The 26690-nt window shown below is 44.5% G+C and overlaps 1 protein-coding gene across 2 annotated transcripts in view; it reads left to right on the top strand.

The window, feature by feature from the left end:
* Positions 1 to 26690, top strand: part of CTBP2 (C-terminal binding protein 2) — a 128983-nt gene that overhangs the window by 58642 nt on the left and 43651 nt on the right. For both annotated transcript variants that reach the window (XM_056494578.1, XM_056494579.1), the window contains exon 2: positions 16366 to 16525. In XM_056494578.1, coding sequence (XP_056350553.1) covers positions 16468 to 16525 — 58 coding nt within the window. In that variant the 5' untranslated portion in view covers positions 16366 to 16467. The remainder of the gene's footprint in view (positions 1 to 16365; positions 16526 to 26690) is intronic.

The following is a 26690-nucleotide window of genomic DNA, read 5'->3' as shown; positions in this document are numbered from 1 at the left end:
GGCTGTGTGATGGTTTTCCCTGCTGGCACTTCAGGCAGTGCCTAGGAGTGCTGGCAGCCGTGGCACGGGCGCTGCTGTGGCTGCCCCAGAGCAGGGATTGTGTTTGCCTGCTCCCTAGCAACTTGGTGTGCTGCTTCAATTACAAAGGGCTCGGAAAAAACGCGCTCCATCTGGTTTTCCAACCCCAGATGCGACCACCCCAAAGAGTGATCTAATTCTTCTCTATATAGACTTGAAAACTTCTCACCAGTTGGTGGTGCGGGAAATCAAATAAGAGTCCTTAGGAGCAATAAGATCCACATGCTGGCCTAATTGCACATGGAGCTACACTGCTGCTCCTGCTCCAGTGGGTTTGCAGTGCTGCTCTCAAAGGCGTATTGTTAGGCGAGGGGAAAACCCACAAATCTTAATTTGAGAAATAATTTAATGTGGGCCAATAATTAGCTATTCACGATAGGGGCCCGTTCGTGTCTGGTGTGGTGTGAAAGGAAAAGGCAGGCAGGGCTCACAGGCAGCTTGGTCTGTAGGCCAGGGGATGTGGAAAGGGATGATGTCTCATCCTGCTTTTCAGTACAGTCCTTTTAGTCTACATTAGGTCAACTGAGAGTGTTGTTCTTGCTTTAGTGTGGTTTGGGGTTTTTTTTAAATTAAGACCAAAAAAATGGTGCTGCTTTCCACCTCTGCAGACTGAATCAGGATAGGACAAGGAGGAACAGTATTAAAGTGAAAAAGGGGAGATGTGGGTTAGATATTCGGAAGGAATTGCTCCCTGTGAGGGTGGTGAGGCCCTGACACAGGATACCCAGAGAAGCTCTGGCTGCCCCTGGATCCTTGGAAGTGCCCAAAGCCAAGTTGGACACTGGGGCTGGGATCAGCCTGGGACAGTGGAAGATGTGGAAGGGTGGAGCTGCATTATCTTGAAAGACTTTCAAAGCAAACCTCTCTGTGATTCTGTGATTGTGGGGAAGGAGAGGCAGAACCCAGACTGGGGAGTTACTGAGGAATGGGAGAGTATCACACAACCCTGACAGAATGCTGAAGCATAAAATTTCCTTTCTCTTGTGTTCTGCAGAAGATGCTGTCCTGATATTCCTTGTTCAGGAATTTTTGTTGGCTTAGGGCACGGGGTCAGACCTTATCATTTTAAGCTTGTCCTGAGGTGCCAGCAGCTCGTCTGCCTGGCCAGCATTACGCTCTTACACACCCGAAGAGCGAGTGAGGGAAAGTCCGAAACCAACTTCCTACACATTAAAACTTGGGAACTGAGTTTTACCGAGGGGGTGCCAGCCTTGAGCACTCCCTCAGCCTCCATCAGGGTCGCGGCAGGGCTGTTTTCCGTCGGGTTTCCTGTGGGAGCCGTGTGCCGCGCACAGGAAGCGCGGCCAGGCCCGCGGCCATCGGCCTCCCTGGCACAGGGAGCCAGGCCAGGCCAGGCCGGGCAGCACCGAGGGGAGCCCAGCACCCCGCAGGAAAAACAAAAACCTACAGGCAGGCACGACCCCTTGGGACTCATGTTTTGTCAACAAATGGAGCGGGCGCTATTTTAAGCCGCTATGTACCTCACGCTTCCTGTTTTTCAGAAGAAACTTCTTGTTTTTTCACTTTTATGTTGACGGATTTATTTTAACGGCTTGTTCCTGAGCCGGTGTGAAGGACTTTTGCCTCCCAGGAGGGAAGAGGGAGTTTCCCTGGGGTCTCCAGGGGGAGGGACACCCTCATCCCCCTGCCAGGGGCTGCCCAGAGGGTTCCTGGGTGCACCAAGGGGATTGGAGGTGGGCGGCTGTGGAGGGGACGGCGCTAAGCTGAGCCATGTGTGGCCCTCTTTCGAGGAGCAGTGGCCCAACCAGTAAGGACAAAGTAAATAGTGTTCATTTCCTGCTGACCTTTTAACACCAACAGATGTTTTCTCTTACAAGTACCATAGGCCACTCCAGTGCCTGACCTCATCAAGTGGGCTGCTGCTGTTTTCATACTCGGCAGTCTGTAAAACTCCTGATTTAACGTGTTTTGCCTGCAGAAGTGGATCTCCTACCTGGGGCAGGACCTGTGGGCATTTTAGTATTTCTGACTTTCTTTTCTCTGGATGGACCAACCTCTTCCTCCTGATTTTTGTCCTCTGTGGAGGATGGCAGATGTTTCCTGTGATGGGCTCTATCAGGCAGCTGGGGGAAGTGAGTTTCCCTTTATAATATTTTCCCTAGCATTCCTCGCACAGGTTGGATTTGAAACCCTGTGGATGGAGCAGTAAGTCCATCACCCTTATCCCTGTTTGTGGTGGTTGAGCAGGATGAATGGGATCTTAGAATCACCTCTAAAAAGTAAAAAAATGGCAGTGCTGGAGCTAAGTCTTTCATCTGTGTGGAGCCATCCCAGGACCTGCTGGTGCCTTCTCCTCTGTGCCTCATGGGTCTTGGTCCTGCCCAAGGGAATCAAAAGGATTTATGCTCTGCTTGGAGATCACATCGGTGTTGCTTTTCTGCCATGGTGTCTTCCTCCCTCCCACATCACCTGTGGATGGTGATGGGTAGGAATCTCTGCAGGAATATAAGCAGTTTGGAATGCAAATGTGGTGGGAAGAGCAGTTAAGCTCTCATTCCTGACATGGGCCAAGGAACACGCAAGTCTGGCCATGACTTATGAGCCCAGGAACATTAGAGATGCATAGTTTATCCAGGAGGCATTTAAAGGTGATTTCTCTGGTGGATTTCCTGTGTTCTTCTGCCAGTCCTGCCTGGAGACCACGGGAGCAAGCTCTGCACTGAGGTAATGGAGGTGGGAAATGTGGAGGCTGACTGGTATATGTGCCATCAATTCTTTGGACACCTTTCCCTGCTGGTAAAGAGCCTTTTTCTGAAGCTGACATGGCAGTAGTGTCTCATGGGATGTCATCATGCAGGATGAGGTGTCTCTGTGGCTGGGATAAAAAAAGCCCCATGTGGTGCTTGTGGGCCAGTTTATGTGCTGTGCTGTGTGGTGCAAAACTTGTCCTGGGTTCAGAGAGCAAATCCCAGAATCCTACATTGGTTTGGGAGGGAACTTAAAGCTCATCCAGTCCAACCCCCTGCCAGGGCAGGGATACCTCCCACTATCCCAGGCTGCTCCAAGCCCTGTCCAACCCTGCCAGGGATCCAGGGGCAGCCACAGCTTCTCTGGGCACCCTGTGCCAGAGCCTCACCACCCTCCCAGGGAACAATTTCCTCCTAATCCTTTTGGGTCTTCTTTACCTTTCATGTAGGGGACATTGGAGGTATGGATAATTACCAGTGTGATTTTAGTTATTGGGTTTTGCATCTGCAAAGGCATGTATGTTAATACAAAGTTCACAGATTTACCTTTAAGGACTCTTTTTTAGTATTATAATGGACATAAGTTGAAAGATACTCTCAGGTTGTCACTTGTTGGGGTTTTTTGTCTTTCTCTAAAGAGAATTTTTGGTATTTTGTTTTGTGTTTGTTTTTTCAATATTCTTTGTTTGTACTTGGTGAAAGATATTCAGAAGTTTTATTTCATGAGCAGCATTTCTGTGCAGGACAAGGGGAAACAAACCCTCTGGGAGTCAGGTTACCCTCCTTTTCCTGTTAAATCAAAAAGAGAAGAATGCAAATTCTTCAAAATTCCTGACTACTACCCAAACATTACCATTTTTAGAGTTTCAAGTTTAGAGATAATGACTCACAGGCACTTTTAATAAAGGATTCTCAAAATAGAGTGGAGTGATTCACGTTATAGAACGAAGACCCAAGAGAGGCGACAAAGAAGCCTTTAACCTGATGCTCACTCATCCCCATGAGGATATTGGGAAGGGGATGGTTGGGATTCCCCTCATAGCACCTGGCATTTGGGGAGCAGCGTGCAGGGGTCCTGACCGTCTTGTTTGTTGGGTTTTATTAGTCACTGTAATTAGGCAATGCCTAATTGTTGAAGGCATCTCTGAAGATGACACCTTTGAGGCTGAGGTAGAAGCAAATCTGCAATTACAAGCACACCTGCCTTTTGTTCCCCAGTACTGAGCATGTGTCCAGCACCACGCTGGGCTATTCTGAATTTTAGGGTCACCATGGCCAGAGAGATGTCCCATCCACAGCAGTGTGCAGCCTGGAGGGACTTGGAGTGAGGAGCCAGAGCTGCCTCTACCTGAAAGCGAGGAGCGCTCACAAAAAGCTTGTAACACAAGCCTTGTGAGAAAAATTGTTTAACAAATAGCCAGATAATCTAGTTTGCCTTTTCCACAGTGTTTTAGTTTGCCCTGCACTGGCAGTCAGCCTTTCCCAGGTTTAACCTTGCAGAGATTTTATCTTGCCTCTCTGCAGAGGTGGCTGCCAGTTGTGGAAAGCATCCCTGACTTACCAAGTGGATTACTGGGCAAAATCGATTTTACTTGGTACATTCATATGCTGAAAAGCAACATAATAGCATCTGCTTTGCTTCCACACCAGTGAGGGGGAAGTGCCCCAACATGTGCTGGAGACCGTACACGAGTCTGAGAGGCAACTGAGTGTTCTGGACCATATCCATCACCAGTGTAATTCTGACAGCATCGTTTTGGCTGACTGAGCAGGACCTGCAGAAATGCCTTAGGTGGATGTGCTGATGTATATTTTGTGGCTGTCTCTACTTAAGTGCTGTACATTCCCCGTGAGCTATGAGAGCAAAGACCTTCCCCGTGCTCCTTGCAGCTTCTTCAGTTGATATATGGTGTTTTCCCTCCTTTTTGTCAAAGTGTCCTCTGTCCCAGAGATAATGCAATTGCTATTCAGTGCCGTGCAAATACTCTTTTGTATTTGTATCTCTTTTCTATTTAATTATACTGTATAAATGTCCTCGGTAAATTTGATAAGTTGGGTGAAGGATATTGATTTTCGAGTTTCTCTTGTGCTGGGTTCCTTGTAGTAGCAGCAGCCATTCCCCAGGCCTGTTTCCTGAGGAGGTTTTGAAGGTTCAGTGTTTAAGTAGCTATGGATAACAAAGGAATTTCATTCTCTACACTCACATTTGATCTGCTGATTGCAGGGTTTAAGGCCAGAGAGAAAACATTAGTGTTGGGTGCTTTGTTTTTTAAAGCCTTAGACTCACATTATCTGCAAAAGCAGGTGGGAGGGGAAACCAAGAATAGAGCCATTGCCTTCATTGCTGTAAATAAAGCTGCCAGCTTTGGGATGAAATGAGAGGGGGATGCTCCCAGGGTCGGATGAGGTCCTGGGGAGCAGTGGGAGTGTTCAAAGGCAGGTTGGATGGGGCTTGGAGCAAGCTGCTCTAGTGGAAGGGGTTTGGCAGTAGACAGTGTGTAAGGTCCCTTCCAAACCCAAACTGTTCTGTGATTCCATCATTCTGTGACTTGCAGCTGGGCAGGGCCCCCCTCACCCCTCCATCACCCCGTGGCTGACAACAGGGCAGGAGGGGAAGGAGGGACCAGTGGGTGTGCTGGGAGGTGGAGAGGAGGGGAGGGAATTTGCAGGGTTAAAAGGGGAGGACCAAGGGTCTATTTTTAACTGCAGTTTTGAATGTGAAGTGTCACCAATGTTAAAAAAAGCTCCTGGTAAATGGTGGGGAAGATGCAGGCGCTAGTGCAAAGCCAGCTGCAGCTTTTTGAACTGTTGGCTGATGTTTGCGAGGAGGCTGCGAACACTTGGTTCATGGTGATGTCTTCATTTTCCTTCCCTCAGCCCCAGGTCTCCCTGCTCAAGTGACTTTCTTTAAACAGCACTTAGCTCTCAGACTTGTAAGATTATTTTTGTTCTTTAAGAGGCAAAGAGAGAAATACAGATATTTGTGCACTTCCCTTTTGCACTTGCTTTCATTGCATTCTCTTGGAACATAAAATGTTTTCCTTTTATTTTTCTTTTTTAATGCTGAAAATTGGACGCTGATTTTTTTTTCTGGCTAATTTCCATGTATTTCTCAAACAGGATTTTTAGCCTTGATCTATAATGCAGGCCTGTGGCTGTTCTTGCTAAAAGTTTGATCCCACCAGGGCTTTCATTATAAACCCTTAGTTTCAGTAGCAAATTGCTTTCTGCACATGTCACCTCTCAGAGGTTTGGGTGGGTGGGGGCGTCCTGCACCTCTCTGCCATCCACCAGGATTTGGGAATGTGAGGTTTCAGCGTGTTTGCTGCTGGCAGCACTGAGGCAGGAGGCTGGAGCCATTGCTGTCAGGCCAGTGATCCGTGGGATAATGCGTGCCCAAGTCGTGGCCGTTTCTGTCTATTGTGTCACCGATCCGCGCATTAAAGGGACCCGAGTAGGTGTTGCTACAATAAACCCTAACAGCTCTATAGGAGCCGTCACAGTTCACTGCATCAATAATCTGAGTATTAAGGCGTCCTGAGCAGGCCTGGGCACACAATGGACCGTTATGGCTCCAGATGAGCCTGTATAAATTTAGGTCAGTAACCTGAGTGTTGTTAAATCCCAAAATTGCCCTGCTACAGTGATCTGGCAAGGCTTGGAATAAAAACGTGTAGATTATGCAAACCTGGTGGTTGCAGGGGATACTCTTGACTAAAGGTTAGTAGTAGGAGAATTATTTCATCTTCTTTATGGCTGTTATCTAAACCTATCTCTGCTGACTTGGCTCCCTCCTTCCCTCTCCTTTGAGTCGGTGTGAGTGATGCTGGAGGAGCAGCGAGGAGAGGCAGGGATGGAGGGATGGAGGGATGGGAGGAGCAGGATGAGGCAGCGCTCCGCAGTTGAGCTGTCCTGGAGCCAGCTCTTTCCCACGGGACTTCATGGAAACACTCACACATTTCCATCCTGCCTGTGCCTGTGCCTGACCCCGTGGAGCTCAGTATTGTCTGGAGCATGGCAGATCCCTGGGGGCTCCCCAGACTCTTGATTACTCCAAAAACCACCCTCCATCCTCACTGCTGACCCATTCGTGATCCAAGCCCTCCTTGGTGCTTAATGCCCCAACACCTGGCTGGGCTCTTCCCCTCTGTGCCGTTCTTTGCATCCTGCCCCTTCCTTCCCTTCTCATTTCCCTCAGACAAGGCCCTTTTGTGGGTAGGTGGAGGGAGAGGAATGCCTCCAGCGCCGGCCGGAGAGCCCGGTTCTCATTGTGGGTGTACGCCTGAATGGAGACGTAGCCTTGAACTCTTGAACTCTCTTTTTTTTTGTGGAGTAAAGCTGCTGTGTGCTGAAAACAAACAGGACTCACTCCGATGGAAAGAGATTATGTAGTGGGAACAGGTCTCAGACCACGAGAAAGGGGCTTTTCCATGTTTCCGTTCCGAGAGTTTCCATTTGAGATTTTGCCAGCAGTTGGGCAGCAGGAGATGAATTAGCTGAGCTGTTAAAGGTATTACACGTGTTTCCCCCTTCTGAGACTTGTTAGAACATATTTTCTTCAGTGATAGTAATAGGTGTTACAAACAAAACACAGTTTTCCCCTTTGAATATTCCTTTACACAGAGCATCATCTACATTTAAAAAAAAAGTACATTAAGCAACATGAATAGCTTCAGGCTATTTTATTTCATGTTGCTAAATAAGTCAATGCAGATGAGTGCTTTTTATGTAAGAGTGGCTTGCAAATATAAGAACTAACATAAGGGTACACTATAACTCCAAAAATTTCCTGGAGACAGAAGAATGTCAGTGCTGCCTTTCACTATTCCCAGTCCAGGCAGAGATCCCAGGACAGGGATTCAAAAAGATTGAATTTGTGCCATGTGTGGGGGAGTTCAGTGTGCTGGAGGAAAGCAGAGTCTCCTGGTTTGCTGGGGCAGAGGGGGTTTTATCTTTGCCCTTCAGGTGAGCAAGGGCCTTCCTCTGGGTGAGTGGTGGAATTTCCTGCAGGGCTTAAGATTTCTCCTCTGGCCCTCAACTGGGATTTGAAGAAGTGGGCTGGTGTGATTTTTTCCCAGTGCATGTGGGTGTCCATGTAAGATTTAACTGTCTGATCCTGATTATGAAAGAATTAAGAAATTAGGAGCGAAGGGTAGAATTCCAGACCTGGAGACCCTCCAGCTGTGTGTCCTGTACATCTGTAGGGCTGGGATGTGGGTGCCATCCTGTCCTTGTCATGTCATGCAACGAGCAACACCTGGCTACAGCTCAGAACACTGAGTATGGCAAAGCCGTGGCTTTGCTTGTAAGGATCTCCTCATCCTTAATTTATTATTTCTTTTAATTAGGAGTAGTGATTGCAAGAATCTCCAAGACAAGTGGTCCTGGTTGTAGTATCAGTACTTCGGCTTGGGCTCCCAAGGGAATTTGCTGATCCTGGGGTGGTTTGGGTTCCTATTGCTGCTCTTGCTGTTCTGAACTTTCTGCTGAGGAGGAATTCAGGAGTAGCTTGTGAGTATTGCAGGAGTGTTTGCTACATGCAGATGTTCAGGCACATCCTGCAAGGCAGGAGCTCTGGGTGCTGCTGTGGTGTCTCTCCAAACCCTGGGATCACGGCGGGCAGTGGGCTTGGATCAGCAACACAGAGTCCTGGGGATGGGAGAAACAAGGGGATTCCCAGGGGCATGGGATGTGTGTGGCAGGAGGGGGTACCAAGGTTGGGAGGATGTGGCTCTTGGCCCCATGGAGATCTTGGTATGCAGCTCATAGTCAGGAAGTTTGGCAACCCTGATTACAAACATACGTGTATTTGGAGATGTATAGCGAGATATCTGCCTCTTTCCTAATTTGATTTGCATTTATATGGGGAGAGGAAAACCACTGGAGTAGGGGAGTGGGTGGCTTTGTGTGGTTCCCTAGCCAGCAGAAGCTGAAAGCAATTTACAGTTCACATTTAGCAGTATTAGTAGTAACCAGAAGGAGACATCTGAAGGTAAATGGCCATGTCCTGCCTCGTGGCACTGAGGGAGCTGGATTTGCCTTTGTTCAGCTCCAGAGATGGATGAGCTCTCCCATCTAGCTCCAGAGATGGGTAATGATGCCACAGCACAATTTGCAGTTGTTCTCAGTTAATCATGTTCAAAATTTAAAACATAAAGTGTTGTTTGTGAGAGTGAAAAGGATGAAGTTTGCTGTGTTATAGCTGGGGGGGGCAAGAAGTGAATAGAACAAAACCAAACCTTGGAAGCAACAATAGCTGCACACCAAAAGGTTTATTTAAGCATGACTTTTTTCATAGCTATTTCATCTTATTTTCCTCTTGTCCTTGCTCTTGCTTGCTCATCTATATGCAGCATATGGAAAGGTTGAAAAGTGGCAATTACTAAATGAGAGTCGACAGAAACTGTTCTCCAGCAGCTCCAGATGGGGTTAGTGATGCTGTTCCCAAGCTGCTGGTGCTTCACTCTGCAGTATAAAATGCCCTCTAATGGACAAGTAACTGCATAACTCATCCAACAAACCGGCAAATACTCATTTTTCTCAGGATTTCTAATCTGCTGTGCTGATTTTGGTATGGGAGCAATTAATGGCTTGAGTAGAGAAGAGCTTTTGCTTACCCAGATGTGCAAACAGTGAAAGTTCACCTTTCTCCAGCATTGATCTTTGTGATTAGTGCAAGTCAATAATTTGTAATTTAAGGAATTTTGGTAAATTGTAGAATGAGATTTTATTTTCCAGTATGGCAGGGACCCCTGGAGAATGTAAAATTATTTATGTATCTTTTCCTCTTGTTTCATTTGAAAACTTAAGGGTAGTTTTCCAGCCATTTACGTGCTTCAGCAAGATCGGTGTGCATGTTATCAGCGTCAGATACTTAGAAAAACAAGATAAGAGAGGCTGAAGGAGGCCCATGATTAATTAGCAAATAGATTAGGCACTCTCAAAGCTAAGTGGATAATTGGGGTTCAGCTCCTGGTTATTGTTTTGCCCACCACCAGCCCCTGAAGGCTGTTGGTGCAGGCTAAGCAGAGCATCGACCTGCTTCACTTCTGGTGCCAGAAAGAGAGATGACAGTTATTTTCTTTAAAGCAATTTTCTTGCTGTCTGTTGGGGTTGTTTGTTGGTGTTTCAGCTTTAGGAATGAAAGGAGTGCCAGTTCTGGTATTTCCTAGTTTTACTTGAAAGCTCACAGAGAATCTGTGGAGGGCTGTTACTACCTGACAAGGGAGCATTGTCTGGATCTTCTTTTCTCAAAGTCAAGAGCAAATCACTGATATTGAAAATTGAAATTGGTAAAAGAAGCTGAAAATAAAAGGGATGTTTCACTCCCCTTTTTTTTGTACTATGGCTATTGTGGCAACTTGAATATTGTCATTTCAATTGGTCTTCATAATATCTGTCTGGCTGCTTTTTCCCTTTGAAGGACACCTTTATATAATTGTGATTCTTCTTTTCCTGAGTCAACTGATAGCTTTGATGGAGTAGAACTATTGAGGAATCATCACTGTGACTTTCAGGTCTGTAAGGGATGCAGGATCAGGCTCTCTGTGTCGTCTTTGAAGCCCTATATTTTGGCAGAGTCTGTATCTTGTTGCATAGTGGTTTAAGATGTGGTCTGCATCATTATGTAGCATGTTTAATTTAGCAGCAGATGTGCAGCCTCATATGCTATTATGGTACATTTTGTTCACTCATGTAATAGCAAGTTGCTCAAAATTGTTGCCACTTCTTCAGCACAAGCCTCGCACAGGGTGTTATTCACCTTTTCTGTGTGATGAGGAGTGGAAGAGCCTTTTGTGTGCCAGCAGCAGGTGCTCACGTGGGAGTGCTGGCTCTCCATGAACACGTTTAACCTGCTGCCTCCCTGTTTTCCCTGCACGCAGGGAGTGCACCTTCCCCAGCAGGTTTCATGGCAAGGCACCAGGCAGGCAGTTGAAGAGTGAGGTTTTGGTTGTTAGGTTTCTGGGCTGGAAAAGAAGCTGGACAAATAATTCTTCCTGCCACCCCCAGCAGCATCCAGGCATTCCCACAGAGAAGCCTTAATGCAGAACATCACTGAACGCTCTGCAAAATCATGATAACTACTAAAAACATTAAACCTAATTAATAATGGCTTTGTAGCAAGAGTCCTGCCCTCACTCTTTTGAGGGTGATGATGGTTTGGGGGGGATGCAGACTGCTGGGAGGGTGTTGAGGTTTAATCCCAGCCAGCAGCTCAGTCCTGGGCAGTTCACTCACTCCCGAGGGATGGGAGAGAGAATCGGAAGCATAAGAGTGAGAAAACTCGTGGTTGTGATAAAGGCACTTTAAAGAGAAAGCAAAAGTCCTTTCCCAACTCCTTGTGTCCCCCCAGCCCCCTCACTGGTAGGGCAGTACAAGAAGCAGAGGCCTTGATTCTGTGTAAGCTCTGCTCAGCAATAACAAAAACATCCTTGGATTATGAGCCCTGCTTCCAGCACAAAGCCAAACCTCGTCCCCATACCAGTTACCATGAAGAAAACTAACTTACCCTAGCCAAATATACCGACAAGGTAGTTCTCCCAAAAAAATATTAATAAGCCTTTTTGTTTTTATCTCCTAGCATTCTATTTCATGTGGAGTGGCTGAGTGTTTAGTGGAGTGGGAGAAATCAAACCCTGGCCACAGAAACGCTGTGATTCCTCTTCCTAAGTGAGGGGATTTATATCTTTCAGGCATTATTAAAAAAAACACCAACCTATTTTGGATAATGAAATTCTATCTTTGTTCTCACTCTTTGTATAAATGTTTAATCTGTTTTTGGTTCCTACTGAGCTATTTGGTTTAATGATGTCTTAACACTGTGAGCTTCCTGTGTTGTCTTCTGCTTTAAAAGATAATATCCCAAAAACCCACCCCCAGAAGGACCAGCCTGTCCCTTCCCTTCGGTGCTTCCCTCCTCCCCTGCAGTCTGGGAGGGAGAGGCAGGTGATGGGGGCTGAGCAGGGCATCTCACTTGGGGCTGGATGGGAGGAGGGATGACAGAGTGTTCTCCAAGTGTTCCTGCTGCATTGTGCCGTCTCCTTTGTCCGCTTCCCTCCCCTGTCATTATCTCTGCGTGTCTCCTGCTTTCTTCTCCCTGCCTTGCCTTTCTTCTGCTGAACTCTGGTTCCCAGCCCCTCCTGCCCTCCCCAGGCAGCTGAAGTGCTGAGCAGTGGGAATGGCCAGAGCTCAGCATAGCAAACAGCCAGGGATGCTGATGCAGGGCTGGAACAGCTCCCAGCTCCCAGGGCTCTTCTTGTGTTCAGATCTCAATTCAGGTGTGATCAGGCTTTGAAAAACTGGACCTTTACACAAAGGAGGATCCAGGGAGAGCTGCCCATGGCATCAGTGGATATTGACTTCAACAATTCTGCTTGGGCATCCTGCTCTGCTTCCGTCTGAGAGGACTCATGTTCTGCAGTAATGATGAGTACAAAACCTCCAGAAACCTCTCTTTTCCTGAGAGCCTCAGAAATATCCAGCAGTACCATCAAAACATTTGGACTTGTTGAAGGAATTGTACATGTGAAAACCCAGTGTAGATGTGAGGAAAGGATGGAATTTTTCCTTTGCTGTTTGGAAATGGGACCTTTTGCAGTTTGTGGAGCTAGTAGTTTCCTATAGTAGAGACTCTCCATTTTGTTGCTGCCATATTTCATAGAGGGTAGAAAATGTAGTCAGTTGGTGTGTCACAGAACAGGGTGTAGGGAGCACCATGCTGCTTTCCCAAGGCTGTGCACGGACAGAAACATGTGAGATGTTGTGTCTGGAGCACTGGAAAGGGCATTTCCTAATCACCTGCCAGGTGCTGGGTGGTTTGTGGCAGTGCCTGTGATGGATGCTCTAAAACAGATGTTGCCCACTGGCAGAGAAATTGTGGATGCTCCATCCCTGGAAGTGTCTCCAAGGCCAGTTGGACAGGGCTTGGAGCAGCCTGGGGCAGTGGAAGGTGTCCCTGCCCATGGCAGAGGGTTGGAACTGGTTCATCCTTAGGGTCCCTTCCAACCCAAGCCCTTCTGTGGTTCTGTGATTGATGTTTGTGCTCCTGTCCTACCTCCATGTGCCATAAAAAGATGATTCAAAAGTGCAAGTTGAGAAAGCTTAAAAGACAGGATGTTCTTCATAAAATTACTTTTCTCTTTTATCTAACCATGCATCTTATTTTGGAAGATCACCTTTATTTCCTTTCATTTTCCATCAAAAGTCAGGAGAAAAAAAAGCCCTAATACAGCTTTCTCTGTACTCATTTTCTGGCTCATAGATTGTGCTCTTTAACAGGAAGTATTTAGAAGCTATTTAAATGTGTTACATCAGGATTGGGTTTTTTTCTTAAAGTGTTGTATTTAAGTAAATTCCTTCCTTAAATAAATAAATAGATACTGGGCTATCATCGTGTCCAAGAGTTTTCAAGAAAATTTACATTTTGAAAGACTGTTGGAGGCTAACACAGCCATGCAACTGCTGTATGTAAGTCACTTCACTTGGTTCCTAATCTAGCTGAGGATGAAGTACAATTTTTGTGTGTGTGCCTCTCCCTCAAATTTCCTTAGACAATGAGGTTTTCTTGTCTTTTTAATTGCTGACCGTGATTTTTGTTCTGCCTAGCCTGATTGTGTTTATTTTATGGTGGGAAACATTTAGCCTTGTGATTATTTTGAGATTGGGTTGGCTGTAGAAACCATTGGGGATAGATTGAAGTTGGGGGCACAACTAATTGCATCTTCCATCCCACAAATGGAAGAACTGCTTTGTTAATTAGAGCCTCATGCAAAGGCTGGGCAATATCCTCTTTTTTTTGTGCCCCACACATTTTACCCATCCCAGCCAAATCCTGCTCAGCAGCTCCTGCACATTTTTAATAAGTCTTGTGAGCTGGGCTTTCATTGCATGGTGCCACCATGGACACCTGTCAGATAAAGATGGGGCAGTTCATGTCATTAGGAAGGAGCTCCTTCATGGGCATTACATTAAGCTGTGTGGGACTCTGATGAGCAGTAATTTCTCTGATTGTTATTAGTTTCTTTTGTAGGAAGTTTTCCTCCAGGGAGTAATGAAGGGAATTGAGATGGCTGGGGGAAAAAAACTTTAATGGACGCATTTGCCCATCAGAAAATGCACTCTGTCAGAATTAAGTACACTTTGCAAATTGGTTTTGTTTGGGGAAGTAAAGGGGGAAAGAGTTGCAGCCCAAACATAATGAACCATTTGAGTGTTTTCAGAACAAAATGGTAAATTTTTCTCTTTTCATGTGATTTTTTTTAATATATAACCTGGTATTTCTCCCTGAACGTGGAATGGGATGTAATAGAGGTAAAAAATCACGTGTGTGCCTGTAAATGTTGATCATGGAAATACCATTAGCTGCTTGGGCTTTAGCTACACTAACAGCTTAATTTTTGTTGCATGAAATATTTTGACTATACCAGGCTTCTGCCTCTAGAATGGAAGTTTTCTGCATCTTCTAGAATGTTGCATTAATTTTTAATATGAGTGGGAATCGTGCTCTTTAGCATCCCTATGTTTTAAAAAAATCAATTAATTATTGCTATAAATCTCAGTGATTATGCTGCAGTTGTGCTGCTGGGAAATTGGCCATTAACTACCAGGAAATCGCCGATCATCCCTTAGTTGGAATTCAGCTGCACCGACACGAGGCTTTTCCTTTGGAAATTAACTATCAATGTGATGCATAATTGATAACCATTTATAATAATAACAATAATCTCCATGAAATTGTCATCCTGGAGTGCAGCAGCTTTGTTACAGCCTTTACCCCTCACATGCTCAGCCTACTGCACTGGTTAACTGGGTTTTCTGGGAAGTTATTGGAGTGTTTTTAGGAGAGAGAGTGCTGGTGCAGGAGGATAAAATGCAAAGTAGAAATGCCTGGCTGGGTTATGTGAACCTGCAGGGATGCTCCAGAGGATGGGTTAAGTGTTGCTATTGCTTCTCTGCACAAGGGGAAGCAAAACTCCAGGTTTCAAACATTGCCCAAGGTCAGCTTCTGGACATCAACCTGGATTTTCTAGTGTGGTGTCTTCTCTTGTGTCCCTGCATTTCATGAACCAAACTTTTTTTTTTTTTTTTTTTTTTTTTTTTTTTTCACCAAAATTTGTTTGCAAATGCTGCAGTGTGAAAATTCAGCTGCTGGAGAGGAGCTTTTTGGGGGTTGGTTTGAGTAAATGGTGCCAAGCTCGTGGTTACTGCTGGCTTTTCAGAAATTTTTTCAGTTTTTTAGACCACTCTAGTGTATGTGGGCTGAGAGATGGAGACTTTGCAGAGTGATACAAATGGCCACTCAGGAGAGAGTTTGTTGCTGTGCTTCACTCATTTTTGCCTTCCTCTTCCCCTCCTCTCTGTGCACAGCTTCTGAAAATGTGGGGGTGCTTTGCTTTGCCTCTAAAAATCACAAATTTACATTAATTCTATTCTTTTGGTGCCTTGCAGTGAGCAGTGGATGGCTGGTGGGTGTAAAGACCTCCTTCTTGAGCAAATTTCCTCCTTGGGAAGATTTGTAGCTGTTACCAGGGTCATCCTCCCTCACCTTAAAACACAAAAGGGGATATTGACTCAGCAGTCACATAAAATATTAGTGTGTTGTTTGGATTGTTGGAATTCAGTTGTCAGCATGAGGTCTCTTCTTCCATGTCTTGATTCATGAATGCTGGTGTGGAACTTGCTTTGAAAAATTCTCACCTGGGTTTTACATCAGAAAAATCAAACCTGGTAGAAGTACCACAACAGCACATTCAGAGGCTGCAGCTGAGCTCAGGTCAGTGTTCAGGGATTAAACTCACCTTTGGCTCTCTGTAGGAGCAAAACGTGTCAGACCTGAGAGTATCCATTAAAGGTCTTTTTCTGTGCCACCAAAACACAGAAAACCTTTTGCTGTTGTCCCTTTGGAGAGCATTTCTTGTCAGTCAGCTGCACACGTGGCTTCATGGATCATTTTTTCTCACTGGCATTGGGAATGTTTGCACTAGAAATTACACCTGAAGTTTAAGGTTGGCCCTTCAAGTATGAGGGCAAGGACAGGCTGTGGTGGCAGCTGGAATACACATCAAGGTCTGCTTGTAAATTCAAGGTCCATTGATGATTTTTACAAGGCAAGATTTAAATATGAAAGTGTTTTGAAAGTACTGGCAGAGCAAGAACTACTTTCCCTGTTTTATGTACTCTCTAAGAATCTTTCTACATCTGTGAGCCTACAAAATAACCTCATGGATTTTATTTGCTAGGAATAGATTCTTCAGTCAGAAATAAAACTGAGAAGCCCGTGCAGTGCTTTGGCAGTTCTTGTGGACAAGGCTGGTGTTCTGAAGAAATAGGGAGGATAAAGTGACTGATTTGTGGTGCCAGATGTGTGACTTGTGGGGTGCAAACTCAGAGCTGTCCCTTCTAAAACCTGCTCTGTTGGGCACAGGCAGATCTCACTTGATGTGCTGGAAATCCAAACTGATCTCCTTCCATTCCCTTCCACCTTCCATCTCCCAGGGTTTGAGCCCCAACCACCCTGGCCTTGAGCACTTCCAGGGATGGGAAGTCACCAAATCTCACAAATCCTCTTGTTTCTCTGCAGGACCCACTGTGGCGGTATGCAGGCCCATTCCTGTGAGTTTTCCTAAGCTCCTGGGGGACTGCTGTGCTTTTTGAGTCAGAAAGTTGCAAAATCCCATCAAGAATGGCACTTGTGGATAAACACAAAGTCAAGCGGCAGCGACTGGACAGAATTTGTGAAGGTAAGAGTGTGCTTACATTTTCCTGACAGATGATTAGGGTAGAATATCTAATTTTTCCTTGTTTCTTTCAGTACTTAGGCATAAAGAGATCCAAATCCAGGGCTGGATTCCCTGTCTTCCCTGTAGGCTCAAAATACATTCACACTCTTCTGGTTACTCACTTGATAGTCACATGTAGTCCCATAAATAAGACTTTTGTTTAATTACCAGGTCACCTCCTATTATCCTAATTTCTACTAAAACAATTTGGTTGATCCCAATTTGAAATGTATTTATTATTATCCTGTAAGAAAATGATGGAAAATTGAAAAGTTGCTGTTCTTTTGGTTTTGAGCACATTGTTGTAACAGCTTGGTCAGTGTGTGGGCAGGCAGGTTTGCTGCAATTCTTCATTCGTGGTGTGATTGCAGTGTCTCAGCACAGGTGGCTTTTACCTTAAAGAGTAATTTTCCAGCAGAAAAAGTTTTTAGAAACATTTTCTATGCAGCTCACATGGTGTAAGTTACTTATGACAGAAATCAAGTGATGGCAAACAAGCTCTGACTTTTTAGTGTACACTCCAATAATTCTCCAATGCTTGTGCATCTTCTGCCATCAGCAACAAATGCAGAGCAGAGTGTTGTATTAGGAGGAATATCTCACATCTCTTCAGGAGTTCCAGTGCTCAGCTGCTCTTAAGGAGATGGATACTGACCTGCAGGGTAACAATTTGCAGTATTACTTGAATGCCAACGAGATGAAATAAGATTTGGTGGTGGATGAAAGCACAGAACTGACAGGGGAGCTGTGCTGCACACGTTTGAGCAAAATATGTAGGGCTTTTGTGGAGTTTCAGTGTGAAATGGTGATCAACCGGACAAGGGTGGATTTTGGATTTTGCCTTGACTTTTCTGTGTTATATATTGCTTACTCTGTACTGCTGCTGTTTTAAGGTCATCATGAGTTACTTATCTCTTTTAATTTCGCTCTAATTTTGGAAAAGGGGAGACAAAGCAGAGGAGATGAGTTAGGAGGGAGGAGTATCCATGCTGCAGTGTGGAGCTGCCTCTTTCTCCTACTGAATGTCATAAACACTCAGGTGTAGCACACACACTATCTCATCTTCAAAACTTACTTTGAACTTGACTTAAAAGAGTTCTATCAGCTGAGCCTGGATTTTCAAAAGCTGCCTTCCTGGTTTGATGTTTACCATCAGATCTAGTTGCTGAGTGTACAAGAAATTCAAAAGGATCGTACGACAAACCTGCTAACGGAGCTTTAGATGTGATTGAAGTTTAGATTATTTTTCTCTGATATATGAGCTTTCTTCTTCTTTCTTGGTCAAAAGATATTCTTTTCTAATCTGTAAATGTGTGGGAGACATAACTTCTTAAAGTATGCTTTGTCATTTGCCACTGGGTTTGTAATTTGATGGAAATGCTGTTGTGTTGTATTTGGAAACAACAGACAAGGACTGAGTGTGAGAAGCATTGTAAAAATTACCTTGAAAAATACAAAAAAGCTTAGGATTTGCCAAAATACTATATTTGTAGACAGCTGAATACTCTACTGGCCTCTCTGATAGCTATTTTTTACTCTAGGCTCCTAATCTTGGATTATAGCATAGAAAAGCACTGAAAGGGGCCATTCCAGCTGCTGTGAAAACACACTTGGAAAAAGAAAAAAGATAATTTTTCTTGGTTTTGTCTTGAAAGGTATATGGAATAATCAGTGAAAGATGATGAGAAATTAGGGAACTAGTTCAACAGATGGAGGAGTTTTTGCAAACAGAATTGTGTTCAGTGAGAGGAATCTATTGCTCCATCAAGCTTAGGGCAATGTGGTCCAAAATAGTTGCTTTTAATGATTTCCTGTTCTGTGGAAGCACTTAAGGAGCTTTTCCCTTGAAATGTGAATGGGATACAAAGCTGCATTTACCTGATGAAAGTCTGAATGTCTGGTAGCACAGAGGTGGATTTCTGTGCATTTCCTGAAGTTGCAGATACCATCCCTTTCACTATTCCCCACACAAACCCTTGCAGAGTTTGCTAGGAATGGACTTTATTCCATGCAGCAGGATGGTGGCAGGTCTGGAGGTGAAATGTCCTCAGGCTACATGTTGTAATCACTGTCCAAACTGCCAGCCAGATTCTTCTTCCTGCAGGCTTACTGAAACCATAACCAGACACATGTTGGGGGAAATGCCTTACAAACTGTCGGGGCATTAAAAGAGTTTATTAAGGAGTTGCAGTGTTTGTATTACTCTGTTAAACGTACATCTGGCGTGGAAAAATAATCCAAACCATACAAGGAGGTGATAGAGTTTTAAAAGCCAGTTCACAGCCTTTACAGGCAGGTTTATGAGTCTTCCAGAGAGAGGAGCTGTGCAGTCTCAGTGCATGGCTCAGCTTCACCAGCTCCTCTGGTTTTTGTTTTTAAAATATATATTTATGACATTTTTGTATGACTTTTTGCTCTGAGCAGGCTGATTTGAAGATGTGAGCTTTTTGAGCAGGTCACAGATTTTGATCTGTAGAGGAATATGGGTGGGATAAAGGTCCAGACTTGAGGGGATAAAGGAATTTCAGGGCAGCAGCCTTCAACAAAGATGTTTTGAATAGTCTGTCAGCAATTAAGTGGGTTGGTGATGCCCCTCCAAATGAAGTGAAGTTGGACTGTGCTCACAGTGGTCTTGGCTTACCCATTTCTTTCTCTTCTGGTTGTCCCAGAGACTTTGGGTGCCTATTCTGTAATTGGATCCATATGGGTGACAAGATGGACCCATTGAATGGCTGAGGCTTTTGCAAATAATATATGCAGAGTGGTTGACATAATTCTTGTTTGTGGAATTGTGTCTTATTCCATAGTGGGTCAAAGTATGCTTTAGAGGTGGAGCCCCTGGTGCTGTGTGGAGTCAGACTTGTCCAGCAGCCCCTCTTTTGGGTCCTGTTCCCATGAGCTTGTGATTTTGCCACATTTAAAATTTGTTTGAGCTGAAATTTTCCATTCCATGATGGGTTTTTACCTCAGGGTGAATGAAAGAAAAAAAAAAAAAAAAAAAAGAGTTCCAGCAAAAATTGTGGAGCCGCATCTGAGTGGGAGATGGAGAGGAAGGGATGTTGGCTTTGCTGTGTGTGAAACAAAGCTGAGGCACAGTCCTGCAGGCATGGATGTGGAGCTGCCAGACTCTGCCTGGAATAAAAAGGGCCTGAATTTTGCAGCCAAGTTGCTGTGTGTAGGAACAGGCTGGTTCCCAAACCTGGTACAGTTTCCAGCCTTTCATAGAAATGGCAGCAAAAGCCGTCAAGGCAGAAGCTCACCTGCCTTTCATTTAGAAAACAACAACAAAGAGATTAGATGTTATTTTTTCTTTGCTACCTGTGGCAGAACAAGGTGTCTGACAGTGCCTCCAAGAAACCCCACACTCAGAAGAGCATGGCACTCCTGGTGCATGGCATCCATCCCTCCCGTGGGGCTCCAGTGCCCACACACGGCATTCCCAGGCAAGGAAATAACTTGCAGCATCACTTTTGCTGCTTGCTCAGCTGATCTTTATCCTGTGCTTCTGCCAGTATGGCTAAACAAATACTAAACATCAGCAGGAACTAGGCAGGGAGTGAGAGCAGCTCATCCAGAGTTTCTGAACCAGGAAGACCAGGCAGGGGAGAAGATGCTATGGCACTGTGTCATTTCCTTGTTGAGCATCAAAACTCAGCAGGGACAAGCAGCAGTGGGGACACATCCTGGATGCAGGATGGCAGCATCTTGTCTGTGTGTAGAACGTGGGTTTCCCAACACCACTGAATTCCTGTGTGATGATCCCAAGTGCTGCCTCTGCTCCAGACCATTGCAGCTCTGCTAGCCTGTCTTCCACACCAGTGCCATGGAGTGGGGAAGCCTGGCTTTAGAGGTTATAGTTTGCACTAACACATATGAGTCAGTTAAGCTTTCAACACATGCCCCAAAAGTGGCAGCCTTGAGATGAGCAAGAAGCAAAGTGAAGAAATAATTGCAAGGCCAAGCGAGCCCAGACATTTTCTGACAGTTTTTGCTCCAGGATTTGTCATTTTCCAGTGGGAAATCATGTCCTTACGTGTCAGTTTGTGCCACCAAAGTTGTCTGTACTTTGCAAAATAGAACTGTTTGCAGGGCAAACAAGCCATCTGTATTCTTTGTTTTCTTTCAGATCCTTTGATATGTCTGATGGCTGATAAATGCCAGCACAGTCACATAATCCTTTTCAGTGCTTAATGCACGAGTCTCTGGCTTTTTGACTTACTGCCTTACATTCTGAGTGGCACCCTGGTGTCCTCTTCAGCTGAGGCTTCTGTGGTCATGCTTCCTGTGGGAATTCCTCATGTATTTACCTTCTGGTCACTGTAGGACCTGTGTGTGGCTGTGACTCTCCACAAATCCTTGTTTCACAGTGGGAATGTGACCCTGCCTTGGCTACTGAAGCCTCCTAGGTGGGTCTGAGTGCTTGATGCAATAATTTGTCTTGCAGACCTTGAATAGGCACCTTCCCATGGCACACTGTCCAGCTGGAATCATGGAATTACAGGGTGGGTAAAGGGCTGCCCAGGGAGGTTGGGAGTCCCCATCCCTGCAGGTGTCCAAGGCAGGACTAAATTGATGACAAGGTGGGGATTTGGCACAGCTTGGACTCATGGTCTCAGAGGTCTTTTCCAGCCTCAATGACTCTGTGAAATGGGGAAGGGAATTTGGGGTAGGAATTGATGTTTTCAACATCACCAAAGTTATCTCTGCTGTGGCTGCTTTAGGCTGGTTAATTCATTTCAAGAGTGGACAGAAGTTTTGTTTTCCACTCCTCCCCCTGTGACAGAAGTTCAGAAGTTCAGTGCAGACCATGTCCAGTGATATTTAAATAAATGCACTATGTAATGGAAGGTACCATTGCATTCTCGTACCTAGCTGGATCTATGGCAGGGGTGCTTTTTACCTCTTTATTTCAGTTTATCCTCCACAGAAGTGGACTTAATAATCACAATGTCAATTATTGCTTATTGTGCACTTTCTTGTTGTTAAAAGAAACCCACACTAACCCTCAACAAAAGTGCCCCTGAAGAACTGTGGTATTTCTGGCTTTTCTGGAGTATTTGTACAATGTGTCCCTGAGGTCTGGGCTCACACACCACTCACAGCAGACTATGGAATAGGTTCTCATTGAATAGCCACAATCCACTCATGCTAAAAGATAGAGGAACCTTGCTCCTGGAAACAAAAGGGAAAATACACATTAAAACTACAATTCTGGACAGTGGCTGCCTCCAATTCTTGCTGCTTTGTATAATGTAAAAGTAGCCACAATGAGTACATTTGATGCCTGGGTGGAGAAATTTTCTTCCATTCTTGCAAATTTGCACACCGAGTAGTATCTGATAATACTTATTTTTTTCTGCTGAGAAATAGAATCTTATTATCTCAGGAAATCCTTATCACCACCAGGCATTTGATGAGAAACAATGAGTTAAAGATGATATCAAGCATGGAAGAAGCTGCTTGTCCTGAGTAAAAGTGACTTATTTTGAATAAATGTAGACCTTTTTTATCTAGTGGATTTGAGTTTCTTTGTTCCATGAATATAAAAACACAGTACAAGGATTTCCCCCCCACAATAAAGCTTTTTGTAGTTTTTTTTTTTAAGTTTCCACCTCAAAGAACATAAACTATCAGGCTTTTAATGAAGGGTTGCTTACCACATTTAGCCTAGAGAAAAAGCAGTATTAGCTTGTCAGATCTTCTGCCACTGCACCCTGTGCTGATTTATGCAAACTGAAGATCTGTCTGGCTGCTCCTGATGTTTTGCTTTTCCAAAATTAAGTCTTTGGTTTTATGGAGGTTTCAGAAAATTGCTTCAAATTCATACTAAATCTGTATTACACCTCTTTTAACCAGTGAAAAGTAATACTGTTAATTATCTCTTCTCTGATAGAAGCATAGCATATTTTGGAATTACATGTCATTAGTAGGTTTTGTTAAAATTTTAAGAATTTTTTAAAAATTGGACAGTATCCTGTGGATGAATAAGCGACCTCAGTGGTTTTACAGATATTATTCAAGCTTATTGACCTTATTCCATGGTTTTCAGCCCTTTTGCTGTGCTGAATCAAGAACTCTCTATGCTTGTAGGAGTCCTTTTAGTGCTTTGGGATGGAGCTCGTATCCAGGGGTGTGCTGTTGTCCTTGCATGGATGCACAGGCTGCTGCAGCAGCTTCCAGTCCTGTGTGAATGTTTTTCCTGTACATTCCCTCCTGTGATATTCCATAGGGGAATGTGCATGACAAGATGTAGGGCTCGAGCCAGACACGAGGCCAGCCTGACAAAATGCCCCAGGCATCCAGGCAGGAGTAAGACACATTTAGATAAGGTTACAGACAGAAATTCCATTAATCTGGTGTGCATCATAGTAGATGTGTGGCTCAAGCTGTTGCAGGAGGGGGAGCTCCCCTTTCCCTGGGCTTGAGGGCCATATGCACCAAAATAGGAACAAACACTTCTGTTGTGTTCTCCTTGTGTTTAAACCCACATTGATGGGAACTTAATACATGTCTAACTCTTAATTCTGCCTTGTATTTCTCCATTTTCCCCAGCCTGCAGACAAGGTTCCGTGTAACACGCTTTACAACTTCGTGTCATTAATTAAGAAACAATTACAGCTGATGACTTCAATACCATCAACTTAATTTCCATCCTTACCACATTTCCCGTTTAAATTAACTGGTTTAGGGATTAACGTGTTGTCATCGTATCTGGGCTTTTTTTTTTCTCCTTACTGTAAATCCTCTCCCACATTTAAAGCTTATTCAGAAAATTGATAATATTCCCAGAATATTCACTGGAAGGGGTTGTTGGAGCAGGGCCTCAGGGCAGCCCTGGCGCCTCTTCCCGAGCTCTGGAATGCTGCAGAAGCTGCCTCCAGCATCCAGGGGGTGGAAGTTGGCTGCTTCCAAATATGTGATGAGAAATGATCAGTTCCACAGGGACAGATGAGAACAGGATGGGGTTTCCTTCAAAATACCAGAAAAAAAAACCTTACATCTGACTCCTAAATTACACTATTTCAGGGACTAATGGTGTTTGGATCTGGATCAGTCTTTTCAAATTTATCCTGATTTCCTGAATATTTGCTGGTAAATATTTTGACAGGAGTAGGACATCTGGCTATACTAAAATAAAGCTGCAGGGAAACACATTACACAACTTCTCTTTTATATTTTTTGCTCCCCACAAACAGATGTAATGGATCGAAGTGCCAAAACAGTGAAGGTTTTCATTAGAGAGCTTTCTTCAAAGAGCAAGTTTTGAGTTGGTTTTGTATTTCTTAAAATTGAAGGACATTGATCATTTCTTAGTGACACTTTTATACAGCCCATTAGCTTAACAGTATTAATTTTGTTTTTCTTTTTTTTTTAATTATCTTTTTAATTTTTATTTAAAAACACTCTCTGCTGCCATCTAGCACCTCAAAACTTAGTAGTAAACAGGTTAAGTTCACAAAACAGCCTTAGTATAGATTGACACCCATTTTTGAGAAAAACCTGTGTTGCTGCTGATGATGATGCAGATATTTGATTGACTCAGCAAATGTCTGTGAGCAAGAATGGTGAGGGAACACAGTAAGGTACAGCTCACTTTTGATGGCTTGCAATACAGCAGTACAAAAGACCAGTCTTTTGAAAAAGCAAGACATAAATGCTTCTTTAGCTAAAGTAATATTTTCTCCAGTTTGGTTTTGTTTTTTAGCTGTGATGGGTATGAAAAAGAAGCCCATGTTTCAAGTTTGTAGTGGCATCATCAGGGGAAGTAAGGCAGAGAGGCACCCTGAACCCCAGCCTGTTTATCTCCCCAGGCCCGTGCTACAGTCTAGTAATTAATTATTTTCTATGCAAAGCCCAGGCATGCATGGCAGAGTGCAGATTTACAATATATATTCATTTAACAGTGTATTTCTCTACTGCTTTCTGGGACAGATATAATTCCCATGCTTTTCATTACGCATGCTGTTCAAATCTTGATCCTGAATTCTTATTAAAAATGATGAGATTTGACCTCAAAGTCTAATACCCAGTTTTGGAGACAAGGTGCTTGATGTGATTTCCAGAGGATTATTTTTAAGAGCATTGGTAGATTAGATCTTTGCGAATGGTTGAGGGATGTGCCCAATGAACCTTGTCTGCTGCTTTTCACCCGCCCTTCAGCATCCAGATTGATTTTTATTTTGCAGTCCTTGAGACTGTGTGGCTGTGTGCTGTAGGGATACATCTGATATTTTTATTATCCCTTTGTTGGTGCAGGAATGTGACAGTGCTGTTTCTGCCAACTTTTATTGGAGTTTCCCCATGCTTAAAGGCAAAATGGTTTCTGATTGAAGTTTGAAGAGCTTGTAAGGTTCATTCCAATGGCTCAAAGTGTGTTTTACAGCTGCTCTTCTCTTTTTTAGTTGCAAGTGTGTTTTAGATGATTCCTGCCTTCCTGCATTTGTTACCTGCAGTTTGATTTTATTCCTGGATGGCAAATCATGGAATAGTTTGGGTTAGGAGGGGTCCTAAATATTGTCTAGTTCCACCCCTGCCATGGGCAGGGACACTTTCAACTGTCCCAGATTGCTCCAAGCCCTGTCCAACCTGGCCTTGGACACTTGGATGGGATATCTACAATTTCTCAGGACAACCTCCAAGGCTTTGCAGGGGGCAGGATAACATGAGGTGATAAGTTATCACATTCCCACTGGGGTGCTTCTGGCACATACCTCGTTCTGAAATAAATTTAAGATAATTCACAGAATCACAGAATGTCCTGAGCTGGAAAGGACCCACAGGAATCACTGAGTCCAACTCCTGGCCCTGCACAGATACCCCAACAAGCCCATCCTGTGCTCCCCTGAGAGTGGTGTCCAAACCCTCCTGGAGCTCTGGCAGCCTTGGAGCTGTGACCATTCCCTGTTCAGTGCCCACCACCCTCTGGGAAAGAACCTTTTCCTAATACCCAACCTAAACCTCCACTGACACAGCTCCAGCCATTCCCTCTTACCATAGGGAAAACTGGGGTAAGGCACCCATCTGTGAAAGGGGATATCCAGATGGAGAGTTGTTGTGTGGCAGTGATGCAGGCATGGCTGGCTGGCCATGAGGATGGGAAGGAGCACATCTGCTCCATCCAGCCCCTTCCATCCAGAGATCAGCACAAAACAGCTGTGGAGAGGCAGCTCCACAGGGATAAAGGGAAAGGTCATTTCTTTTCTCATTTCTTTTCCTGAGCTGCTTCCATGCACCTTCTCAGCACAATGCTGGCTGGTGGGAGTGGAAAAGGCCTCGCATCCTCTCTCCTCACATTGCCTTGTGGGCTTTTTGGGGAATTCTTGGGGAGTGATTCAGAAGGACACTGCAATATGGAATCACCACCCTGGAGAGGAAAGGTCTGCTGACTTTGGCATGGGAGGTTCTTTGCTGTGCATTTGTCAAGGTCCTCTTGACCTTTCATTTTCCAGTATGTCACTGATGGGAATGGTGGCTGAGCCCAGTCACTGGTCCCAGTTTGTGTGTCACATTTGAGGGCAGCCTGTGCTGGTGCATTCCTGCAGCCTGTCACGCCAATGCTTATGGCACATTCTATCCCAGCGCCGGCAGATCGAGTTACAAACGGACATAAGCTTTTGGTTTTTTTGCTTTAAAGTCATCAAAATGCAGAGTTCCATGAGGCAATGATTGTTTAATAACCGGCTGATCTTCAGAGTGTTTTGTTGTAAGGCACCAAGTTGGTGTTTGTGAGCGTTTTGTTGGAGTTACAAAGCATCGATGCTTTTGGTTTGGAAATTGGTAAAAGCATGTGGCAGGGCTTCAAGCGCTGAGTGCTTTCAGATGCTGTGCTGCTCCTTTGATTATTGAAAATTATTCCAGCACAATCCTGCTAATTTTCTCTTTGTGCTCCCTTAATTTCAGGAGACTGTTAAAAAGTCCATCTAGGCAGAGTGCTTATTGCCACTGTGAGGGAGATTTTGCAGAGCCAAATTTTAGCAAATGCGGTAGTTTCAAAGGATTTGGAACATGTTCTTGCTGCTTTTCCTCTCCCATTTTTCTTTTTAATTTTGTTTCTTTTCGGTTGGTGTGCATGTGTGTGTGTGTGTGCATTACTCATACTGCATCCCATTCCTTTTCTTCTCCGTAG

This window comes from Oenanthe melanoleuca, chromosome 6, assembly GCF_029582105.1.
Source record: "Oenanthe melanoleuca isolate GR-GAL-2019-014 chromosome 6, OMel1.0, whole genome shotgun sequence".
Classification (NCBI taxonomy): Eukaryota; Metazoa; Chordata; class Aves; order Passeriformes; family Muscicapidae; genus Oenanthe; species Oenanthe melanoleuca.
The sequence above is the reverse complement of the archived record's forward strand: the minus strand, read 5'-3'. Positions and strand labels throughout refer to the sequence as shown.